This window comes from Salmo trutta, unplaced genomic scaffold, assembly GCF_901001165.1.
Source record: "Salmo trutta unplaced genomic scaffold, fSalTru1.1, whole genome shotgun sequence".
Lineage (NCBI taxonomy): Eukaryota > Metazoa > Chordata > Actinopteri > Salmoniformes > Salmonidae > Salmo > Salmo trutta.
This window is the reverse complement of record NW_021823115.1, coordinates 676,297-688,863: the sequence shown is the minus strand read 5'-3', so window position 1 is coordinate 688,863 and position 12,567 is coordinate 676,297. Positions and strand designations below refer to the sequence as shown.

General features: G+C 48.9%; 1 protein-coding gene across 2 annotated transcripts in view; it reads right to left on the bottom strand.

The window, feature by feature from the left end:
- Positions 1-5,549: 5,549 nt before the first annotated feature.
- LOC115188999 (centrosomal protein of 76 kDa-like) overlaps positions 5,550-12,567 on the bottom strand; it is a 34,548-nt gene continuing 27,530 nt past the window's right edge. The window contains exons 11-13 of one of the 2 annotated variants that reach the window (XM_029747811.1): positions 8,460-8,677; positions 7,467-7,794; positions 5,550-7,364 (exon numbers count right to left, since the gene is read on the bottom strand). In XM_029747811.1, coding sequence (XP_029603671.1) covers positions 7,656-7,794; positions 8,460-8,677 — 357 coding nt within the window. In that variant the 3' untranslated portion in view covers positions 5,550-7,364; positions 7,467-7,655. The remainder of the gene's footprint in view (positions 7,365-7,466; positions 7,795-8,459; positions 8,678-12,567) is intronic. The other variant, XM_029747812.1, reaches the window with a different exon arrangement.

Sequence of the window (12,567 nt, the reverse complement as noted above, 5' to 3'; positions counted from 1 at the left end):
CAGGCTAAATCCTCACTAATATCTGTATTAACACCAGGCTAAATCCTCACTAAGATCTGTATTAACACCAGGCTAAATACTCACTAAGGTCTGTATTAACACCAGGCTAAATCCTCACTAAGATCTGTATTAACACCAGGCTAAATCCCCCTAGGATCTGTATTAACACCAGGCTAAATCCTCACTAAGATCTGTATTAACACCAGGCTAAATCCCCACTAAGATCTGTATTAACACCAGGCTAAATCCCCAATAAGATCTGTATTAACACCAGGCTAAATCCTCACTAAGATCTGTATTAACACCAGACTAAATCCTCACTAAGATCTGTATTAACACCAGACTAAATCCTCACTAAGATCTGTATTAACACCAGGATAAATCCTCACTAAGAGCTGTATTAACACCAGGCTAAATCCCCACTAAGATCTGACCCTCTTCCAGCTTCATACTGAGCCAATGAGACTCACTCATCACAGTTTAATTGAGGGCCGATAACAGCCAGTAAGATAATGAAATAGTCATCAGTTTAATTGAGGGCCGATAACAGCCAGTAAGATAATGAAATAGTCATCACAGTTTAATTGAGGGCTGATAACAGCAAGTAAGATAATGAAATAGTAATCACAGTTTAATTGAGGGCCGATAACAGCCAGTAAGATGAAATAGTCAGACAGAGGTCTCCCGGGTGGCGCAGTGGTCTAAGGCACTGCATCGCAGTGCTTTCTGTGCCACCAGAGATTCTGAGTTCGAGCCCAGGCTCTGTCGCAGCCGGCCGCGACCGGGAGGCCAGCAGCGTCGTCCGGGTTAGGGGAGGGTTTGGCCGGCAGGGATGTCCTTGTCTCATCGCGCTCTAGCGACTCCTGTGGCGCCAGCTGTGCTGACCAGGTCGCCAGGTGTACGGTATTTCCTCTGACACATTGGTGCGGCTTCCGGGTTAAGTGGGCAGCGTTGTCTCAAGAAGCAGTGCGGCTTGGTTGGGTTGTGCTTCGGAGGACGCACGGCTCTCGACCTTCGCCTCTCCCGAGTCCGTACGGGAGTTACAGCGATGAGACAAGGCTGTAACTACCAATTGGGGAGAAAAAATAAAATAAAATAAAAAAATAAAATAGTCATGACAAATTAAAAATAGTCGTTCAGACTGCATTGCTTTCCTCTAATTGTAATATTCATCCTGACTCTGGAGATGCCAACTATCTTCAGAGACTACTGGGAAGGACAGTACCAGCTACTGGGAAGGACAGTACCAGCTACTGGGAAGGACAGTACCAGCTACTGGGAAGGACAGTACCAGCTACCAGCTACTGGGAAGGACAGTACCAGCTACCAGCTACTGGGAAGGACAGTACCAGCTACTGGGAAGGACAGTACCAGCTACTGGGAAGGACAGTACCAGCTACTGGGAAGGACAGTACCAGCTACTGGGAAGGACAGTACCAGCTACCAGCTACTGGGAAGGACAGTACCAGCTACTGGGAAGGACAGTACCAGCTACCAGCTACTGGGAAGGACAGCACCAGCTACTGGGAAGGACAGTACCAGCTACTGGGAAGGACAGTACCAGCTACTGGGAAGGACAGCACCAGCTACTGAGAAGGACAGTACCAGCTACCGGGAAGGACAGTACCAGCTACTGGGAAGGACAGTACCAGCTACCGGGAAGGACAGTACCAGCTACTGGGAAGGACAGTACCAGCTACCGGGAAGGACAGTACCAGCTACCAGCTACTGGGAAGGACAGCACCAGCTACCGGGAAGGACAGTACCAGCTACTGGGAAGGACAGTACCAGCTACTGGGAAGGACAGTACCAGCTACTGGGAAGAACAGTACCAGCTACCGGGAAGGACAGCACCAGCTACCAGGAAGGACAGTACCAGCTACCGGGAAGGACAGTACCAGCTACCGGGAAGGACAGTACCGGCTACCCGCTACTGGGAAGGACAGTACCAGCTACCAGCTACTGGGAAGGACAGTACCGGCTACCGGGAAGGACAGCACCAGCTACCGGGAAGGACAGTACCAGCTACCAGCTACTGGGAAGGACAGTACCAGCTACTGGGAAGGACAGTACCAGCTACTGGAAGGACAGTACCAGCTACCAGCTACTGGGAAGGACAGTACCAGCTACTGGGAAGGACAGTACCAGCTACCAGCTACTGAGAAGGACAGTACCAGCTACCGGGAAGGACAGTACCAGCTACTGGGAAGGACAGTACCAGCTACCAGCTACTGAGAAGGACAGTACCAGCTACTGGGAAGGACAGTACCAGCTACCAGCTACTGGGAAGGACAGTACCAGCTACCAGCTACTGGGAAGGACAGTACCAGCTACCAGCTACTGGGAAGGACAGTACCAGCTACTGGGAAGGACAGTACCAGCTACTGGGAAGGACAGTACCAGCTACCAGCTACTGGGAAGGACAGTACCAGCTACTGGGAAGGACAGTACCAGCTACTGGGAAGGACAGTACCAGCTACTGAGAAGGACAGTACCAGCTACTGGGAAGGACAGTACCAGCTACTGGGAAGGACAGTACCAGCTACTGGGAAGGACAGTACCAGCTACTGGGAAGGACAGTACCAGCTACTGGGAAGGACAGTACCAGCTACCAACTACTGGGAAGGACAGTACCAGCTACTGGGAAGGACAGTACCAGCTACCAACTACTGGGAAGGACAGTACCAGCTACTGGGAAGGACAGTACCAGCTACTGGGAAGGACAGTACCAGCTACTGGGAAGGACAGTACCAGCTACCAACTACTGGGAAGGACAGTACCAGCTACCGGGAAGGACAGTACCAGCTACCGGCTACTGGGAAGGACAGTACCAGCTACCGGGAAGAACAGTACCAGCTACCGGGAAGAACAGTACCAGCTACTGGGAAGGACAGTACCAGCTACCGGGAAGAACAGTACCAGCTACCGGGAAGAACAGTACCAGCTACTGGGAAGGACAGTACCAGCTACCAGCTACTGGGAAGGACAGTACCAGCTACCGGGAAGGACAGTACCAGCTACTGGGAAGAACAGTACCAGCTACCAGCTACCGGGAAGGACAGTACCAGCTACTGGGAAGGACAGTACCAGCTACCGGGAAGGACAGTACCAGCTACCAGCTACTGGGAAGGACAGTACCAGCTACCAGCTACCGGGAAGAACAGTACCAGCTACCGGGAAGAACAGTACCAGCTACTGGGAAGGACAGTACCAGCTACTGGGAAGGACAGTACCAGCTACCAGCTACCGGGAAGAACAGTACCAGCTACCGGGAAGAACAGTACCAGCTACTGGGAAGGACAGTACCAGCTACCAGCTACCGGGAAGAACAGTACCAGCTACCGGGAAGAACAGTACCAGCTACTGGGAAGGACAGTACCAGCTACCGGGAAGAACAGTACCAGCTACTGGGAAGGACAGTACCAGCTACCAGCTACCGGGAAGGACAGTACCAGCTACCAGCTACTGGGAAGGACAGTACCAGCTACCAGCTACTGGGAAGGACAGTACCAGCTACTGGGAAGGACAGTACCAGCTACCGGGAAGGACAGTACCAGCTACCAGCTACTGGGAAGGACAGTACCAGCTACTGAGAAGGACAGTACCAGCTACCGGGAAGGACAGTACCAGCTACCAGCTACTGGGAAGGACAGTACCAGCTACTGGGAAGGACAGTACCAGCTACCAGCTACTGGGAAGGACAGTACCAGCTACTGGGAAGGACAGTACCAGCTACCGGGAAGGACAGTACCAGCTACTGGGAAGGACAGTACCAGCTACCAGCTACCGGGAAGGACAGTACCAGCTACTGGGAAGGACAGTACCAGCTACCGGGAAGGACAGTACCAGCTACTGGGAAGGACAGTACCAGCTACCAGCTACTGGGAAGGACAGTATCAGCTACCGGGAAGGACAGTACCAGCTACTGGGAAGGACAGTACCAGCTACCGGGAAGGACAGTACCAGCTACTGGGAAGGACAGTACCAGCTACCAGCTACCGGGAAGGACAGTACCAGCTACTGGGAAGGACAGTACCAGCTACCGGGAAGGACAGTACCAGCTACTGGGAAGGACAGTACCAGCTACCAGCTACTGCGAAGGACAGTACCAGCTACCAGCTACTGGGAAGGACAGTACCAGCTACTGGGAAACACAGTACCAGCTACCAGCTACTGGGAAGGACAGTACCAGCTACTGGGAAGGACAGTACCAGCTACCAGCTACCGGGAAGGACAGTACCAGCTACCAGCTACTGGGAAGGACAGTACCAGCTACTGGGAAGGACAGTACCAGCTACTGGGAAGGACAGTACCAGCTACCGGGAAGGACAGTACCAGCTACCAACTACTGGGAAGGACAGTACCAGCTACCGGGAAGGACAGTACCAGCTACCGGGAAGGACAGTACCAGCTACTGGGAAGGACAGTACCAGCTACCGGGAAGGACAGTACCAGCTACCAGCTACTGGGAAGGACAGTACCAGCTACCGGGAAGAACAGTACCAGCTACTGGGAAGGACAGTACCAGCTACCGGGAAGGACAGTACCAGCTACCGGGAAGAACAGTACCAGCTACTGGGAAGGACAGTACCAGCTACCGGGAAGGACAGTACCAGCTACTGGGAAGGACAGTACCAGCTACTGAGAAGGACAGTACCAGCTACCAGCTACCGGGAAGGACAGTACCAGCTACCGGGAAGGACAGTACCAGCTACCGGGAAGGACAGCACCAGCTACTGGGAAGGACAGTACCAGCTACCAGCTACTGAGAAGGACAGTACCAGCTACTGGGAAGGACAGTACCAGCTACCAGCTACTGGGAAGGACAGTACCAGCTACTGGGAAGGACAGTACCAGCTACCGGGAAGGACAGTACCAGCTACCAGCTACTGGGAAGGACATTACCAGCTACTGGGAAGGACAGTACCAGCTACCAGCTACCGGGAAGGACAGTACCAGCTACTGGGAAGGACAGTACCAGCTACTGGGAAGGACAGTACCAGCTACTGGGAAGGACAGTACCAGCTACCAGCTACTGGGAAGGACAGTACCAGCTACCAGCTACTGGGAAGGACAGTACCAGCTACTGGGAAGGACAGTACCAGCTACTGGGAAGGACAGTACCAGCTACTGAGAAGGACAGTACCAGCTACTGGGAGTCATAAGATCTGTCACTTATTATCTGTGGTTTGAATAATCCTAAAGTGCTTTTGCAAAACCATCAACTTTAGTTCTAAACTGGTGTTTTATGAATGATAGTGTTTGTTAGTGCAGTAGATGTGAATGTGAGGACCATGTCGATATTCCCTAGACGGTGAACAGCATTACTACTGGACCAATGGAGCCTTCTGTTCAGTCAGTTCAACCTTCACCAGTCTCTGCTGGTCTTCACTCGCCACCTAGTGGTGGAAATATGTTTTACACATCTACTTGTTTATTACCGTCATGGTGGGCTTCTTAAACTCTAGTAAACACACCTGATTGACTAGGTGACAGGAACAAGCTCTGATCAATCAAATTTAGTTCAATTACAATTCAAACTCACTCAATTAAAACATGTTTTTTATTTATTTTTTATTTAGAAAAAATATATAAATACATTGTCATATAGTAAACAAAGTGTGTAATAAGACAGTATAAAGATAAAACCATAAAACATTGTAGTGACGGAGAGGGAATCAATAGTTACATATCAGGGTATTACAGGTTATTATACGTCTGGACAACAGGAATCACAATAAAATCACAGTATCCAATCGCAATACATATAGAATGGTGAGAATCGCAATAAATATGGATGGTATCAGCACCTACAGTAAGTATGGTAGTAACATGGTATGCTGAGGTCCCTGGTAACCCAATACATATGGTATCAATACCTCAGTATGGTGTTAACATGGTATGCTGAGGTCCCTGGTAACCCAATACATATGGTATCAATACCTCAGTATGGTGGTAACATGGTATGCTGAGGTCCCTGGTAACCCAATACATATGGTATCAACACCTCAGTATGGTGGTAACATGGTATGCTGAGGTCCCTGGTAACCCAATACATATGGTATCAATACCTCAGTATGGTGTTAACATGGTATGCTGAGGTCCCTGGTAACCCAATACATATGGTATCAATACCTCAGTATGGTGGTAACATGGTATGCTGAGGTCCCTGGTAACCCAATACATATGGTATCAATACCTCAGTATGGTGGTAATATGGTATGCTGAGGTCCCTGGTAACCCAATACATATGGTATCAGCACCTACAGTATGGTGTTAACATGGTATGCTGAGGTCCCTGGTAACCCAATACATATGGTATCAATACCTCAGTATGGTGGTAACATGGTATGCTGAGGTCCCTGGTAACCCAATACATATGGTATCAATACCTCAGTATGGTGGTAATATGGTATGCTGAGGTCCCTGGTAACCCAATACATATGGTATCAATACCTCAGTATGGTGTTAACATGGTATGCTGAGGTCCCTGGTAACCCAATACATATGGTATCAGCACCTACAGTATGGTGTTAACATGGTATGCTGAGGTCCCTGGTAACCCAATACATATGGTATCAGTACCTACAGTATGGTGTTAACATGGTATGCTGAGGTCCCTGGTAACCCAATACATATGGTATCAATACCTCAGTATGGTGTTAACATGGTATGCTGAGGTCCCTGGTAACCCAATACATATGGTATCAACACCTACAGTAAGTATAGTGGTAACATGGTATGCTGAGGTCCCTGGTAACCCAATACATATGGTATCAATACCTCAGTATGGTGGTAATATGGTATGCTGAGGTCCCTGGTAACCCAATACATATGGTATCAGCACCTACAGTAAGTATAGTGGTAACATGGTATGCTGAGGTCCCTGGTAACCCAATACATATGGTATCAACACCTCAGTATGGTGTTAACATGGTATGCTGAGGTCCCTGGTAACCCAATACATATGGTATCAATACCTCAGTAAGGTGGTAACATGGTATGCTGAGGTCCCTGGTAACCCAATACATATGGTATCAATACCTCAGTATGGTGGTAACATGGTATGCTGAGGTCCCTGGTAACCCAATACATATGGTATCAATACCTCAGTATGGTGGTAACATGGTATGCTGAGGTCCCTGGTAACCCAATACATATGGTATCAATACCTCAGTATGGTGGTAACATGGTATGCTGAGGTCCCTGGTAACCCAATACATATGGTATCAACACCTCAGTATGGTGGTAACATGGTATGCTGAGGTCCCTGGTAACCCAATACATATGGTATCAATACCTCAGTATGGTGGTAACATGGTATGCTGAGGTCCCTGGTAACCCAATACATATGGTATCAATACCTCAGTCCCTGGTAACCCAATACATATGGTATCAATACCTCAGTATTGTGTTAACATGGTATGCTGAGGTCCCTGGTAACCCAATACATATGGTATCAACACCTCAGTATGGTGGTAACATGGTATGCTGAGGTCCCTGGTAACCCAATACATATGGTATCAATACCTCAGTATGGTGGTAATATGCTGAGGTCCCTGGTAACCCAGACCTGTGTAAAGGATATTGGTACTGTGATTTTAACTTGATGTTCCTCCAGCGCTGGGGGTGTGTCAAAGGTCAAAGGTCAGGGGTCAGAGTACAGAACGATACTTGCAGGCGAACATCACCCAGACAGCGCAGGCGGACTCAGGGTACGCAAACACCCGGACACGCACCGCAAGCCTCACGCGGTCCCCACGGCAACACACGATCTCATCACAGAACGGAGACCTGCCCGGACAACAACAAGTCACACGCCCCTTCAGTATCCATGACGACACACACTTCCCCCTGTCCTTCAGCTATTAATTTATCTGATCAACTTAATAAAAACTGTGAGGTGTTGCCGTGCGTTGCTATAGTTACCTGAGGCAGATAGCGAAGGCTCGACGTGTGTTGCGGTGCGTTGCTATAGTTACCTGAGGCAGGTAGCGAAGGCTCGACGTGTGTTGCGGTGCGTTGCTATAGTTACCTGAGGCAGATAGCGAAGGCTCGACGTGTGTTGCGGTGCGTTGCTATAGTTACCTGAGGCAGGTAGCGAAGGCTCGACGTGTGTTGAGGTGCGTTGCTATAGTTACCTGAGGCAGGTAACGAAGGCTCGACGTGTGTTGTGGTGCGTTGCTATAGTTACCTGAGGCAGATAGCGAAGGCTCGACGTGTGTTGCGGTGCGTTGCTATAGTTACCTGAGGCAGATAGCGAAGGCTCGACGTGTGTTGCGGTGCGTTGCTATAGTTACCTGAGGCAGGTAACGAAGGCTCGACGTGTGTTGAGGTGCGTTGCTATAGTTACCTAAGGCAAGTAGCGAAGGCTCGGAGTGTGTTGCAGTGCGTTGCTATAGTTACCTGAGGCAGGTAGCGAAGGCTCGACGTGAGTTGAGGTGCGTTGCTATAGTTACCTGAGGCTGGTAGCGAAGGCTCGGCGTGCGTTGCGGTGCAGGAAGTGGATAGGGAAACCTTTGAAGGTGTGTCCGTCCGGCACCGCCCTCCGCACAGCGTCCTGGAACTCCTCGTTACCGCAGGAAGTCCCCGTGCAGCGCTCCAGCTCGTACGCCGCCAGGGCGGAGGACAGGACGTAGGACAGGTGATCATCCCACACTGTGGCCAGGCCAAGGTCCTGGAGGGAGACACAGAGATCTACTATAATACAGGTCCTGGAGGGAGACACAGAGATCTACTATAATACAGGTCCTGGAGGGAGACACAGAGATCTACTATAATACAGGTCCTGGAGGGAGACACAGAGATCTACTATAATACAGGTCCTGGAGGGAGACACAGAGATCTACTATAATACAGGTCCTGGAGGGAGACACAGAGATCTACTATAATACAGGTCCTGGAGGGAGACACAGAGATCTACTATAATACAGGTCCTGGAGGGAGACACAGAGATCTACTATAATACAGGTCCTGGAGGGAGACACAGAGATCTACTATAATACAGGTCCTGGAGGGAGACACAGAGATCTACTATAATACAGGTCCTGGAGGGAGACACAGAGATCTACTATAATACAGGTCCTGGAGGGGAGACACAGAGATCTACTATAATACAGGTCCTGGAGGGAGACACAGAGATCTACTATAATACAGGTCCTGGAGAGAGACACAGAGATCTACTATAATACAGGTCCTGGAGGGGAGACACAGAGATCTACTATAATACAGGTATTGGGGGGGGAGGGGGGGGGGGGGAGACACAGAGATCTACTATAATACAGGTCCTGGAGGGGGACACAGAGATCTACTATAATACAGGTCCTGGAGGGAGACACAGAGATCTACTATAATACAGGTCCTGGAAGGAGACACAGAGATCTACTATAATACAGGTCCTGGAGGGAGACACAGAGATCTACTATAATACAGGTCCTGGAGGGAGACACAGAGATCTACTATAATACAGGTCCTGGAGGGGAGAGATCTACTTTAATACAGGTCCTGGAGGGAGACACAGAGATCTACTATAATACAGGTCCTGGAGGGAGACACAGAGATCTACTATAATACAGGTCCTGGAGGGAGACACAGAGATCTACTATAATACAGGTCCTGGAGGGAGACACAGAGATCTACTATAATACAGGTCCTGGAGGGAGACACAGAGATCTACTATAATACAGGTCCTGGAGGGGAGAGATCTACTATAATACAGGTCCTGGAGGGGAGACACAGAGATCTACTATAATACAGGTCCTGGAGGGAGACACAGAGATCTACTATAATACAGGTCCTGGAGAGAGACACAGAGATCTACTATAATACAGGTCCTGGAGGGGAGACACAGAGATCTACTATAATACAGGTCCTGGAGGGGAGACACAGAGATCTACTATAATACAGGTCCTGGAGGGAGACACAGAGATCTACTATAATACAGGTCCTGGAGGGAGACACAGAGATCTACTATAATACAGGTCCTGGAAGGAGACACAGAGATCTACTATAATACAGGTCCTGGAGGGAGACACAGAGATCTACTATAATACAGGTCCTGGAGGGAGATCCTACTAAGTAGATCTACTATAATACAGGTCCTGGAGGGGAGAGATCTACTTATAATACAGGTCCTGGAGGGAGACACAGAGATCTACTATAATACAGGTCCTGGAGGGAGACACAGAGATCTACTATAATACAGGTCCTGGAGGGAGACACAGAGATCTACTATAATACAGGTCCTGGAGGGAGACACAGAGATCTACTATAATACAGGTCCTGGAGGGAGACACAGAGATCTACTATAATACAGGTCCTGGAGGGGAGAGATCTACTATAATACAGGTGCTGGAGGGAGACACAGAGATCTACTATAATACAGGTCCTGGAGGGCTAGACACAGAGCATCATACTATAATACAGGTCCTGGAGGGAGGACCAGCAGCGATCATACATATAAATACAGGTCCTGGAGGGGGAGGACAGAAGAGCTCTACTATCATACGATCCCTGGAGGAGACACAGAGATCTACTATAATACAGGTCCTGGAGGGTGAGGACACAGAGATTACTCTATAATACAGGTTCCTGGAGGGAGATCACAGAGATCTACTATAATAGATGGTCCTGGAGGGAAACATACGAGAGCTACTATAATACAGTCCTGGAGGGAGACACAGAGCAGAGATCTACTACTAATACAAGGTCCTGGAGGGGAAGAGATCTTACTATATACAGGTGCGGAGGAGACACAGAGATCTCCTAGAATACAGGTCCTGGAGGGAGACACAGAGATCTACTATATACAGGTCCTGGTAGGGAGCACACAGAGATCTACTATAATCAAGGTCCTGGAGGGGAGACACAGAGCTCTACTATAATACAGGTCCCTGGAGGGAGACACAGAGATCTACTATAATACAGGTCCTGGAGGGAGACACAGAGATCTACTATAATACAGGTCCTGGAGGGAGACACAGAGATCTACTATAATACAGGTCCTGGAGGGACACAGAGATCTACTATAATACAGGTCCTGGAGGGGAGACACAGAGATCTACTATAATACAGGTCCTGGAGGGAGACACAGAGATCTACTATAATACAGGTCCTGGAGGGAGACACAGAGATCTACTATAATACAGGTCCTGGAGGGGAGACACAGAGATCTACTATAATACAGGTCCTGGAGGGGAGACACAGAGATCTACTATAATACAGGTCCTGGAGGGAGACACAGAGATCTACTATAATACAGGTCCTGGAGGGAGACACAGATCTACTATAATACAGGTCCTGGAGGGAGACACAGAGATCTACTATAATACAGGTCCTGGAGGGAGAGATCTACTTTAATACAGGTCCTGGAGGGAGACACAGAGATCTACTATAATACAGGTCCTGGAGGGAGGACCACAGAATCTACTATAAATACAGGTCCTGGAGGGAGCCACCAGAGATCTACTATAATACAGGTTCCTGGAGGGAGACACAGGATCTACTATAATACAGGTCTTGTGTCGTGGAGGGAGCACAGAGATCTCCTATAATACAGGTCCTGGAGGAGAACACACAGAGGATCTACTATAATCCAGGTCCTGGGAGGGAGACACAGAGATCTACTATAATCACAGGTCCTGGAGGGAGACAGAGATCTACTAATAATACATGTCCTGGAGGGAGAGCACAGAGATCTACTATAATACAGGTCCTGGAGGGTAGACACAAGAGCTCTACTATAATACAGGATCCTGGAGGGAGACACAGAGATCTACTATAATCACAGGTCCTTCTGAGGGGAGACAACAGAGTCTAACTATAATACAGGTCCTGGAGGGAGACAGAGATCTACTATAATAGAGGTCCTGGAGGGATAACACAGAAGATCTACTATAATACAGGTCCTGGAGGGAGACACAGAGATCTACTATAATACAGGTCCTGGAGGGGAGAGATCTACTATAATACAGGTGCTGGAGGGAGACACAGAGATCTACTATAATACATGTCCTGGAGGGAGACACAGAGATCTACTATAATACAGGTCCTGGAGGGAGACACAGAGATCTACTATAATACAGGTCCTGGAGGGAGACACAGAGATTCTATAATACAGGTCCTGGAGGGAGACACAGAGATCTACTATAATACAGGTCCTGGAGGGGAGACAGAGAGCTCTACTATAATACAGATCCTGGAGGGAGACACAGAGATCTACTATAATACAGGTCCTGGAGGGGAGACACAGAGATCTACTATAATACAGGTCCTGGAGGGAGACACAGAGATCTACTATAATAGAGGTCCTGGAGGGAAACACAGAGATCTACTATAATACAGGTCCTGGAGGGAGACACAGAGATCTACTATAATACAGGTCCTGGAGGGGAGAGATCTACTATAATACAGGTGCTGGAGGGAGACACAGAGATCTACTATAATACAGGTCCTGGAGGGAGACACAGAGATCTACTATAATACAGGTCCTGGAGGGGACACAGAGATCTACTATAATACAGGTCCTGGAGGGGAGACACAGAGCTCTACTATAATACAGGTCCTGGA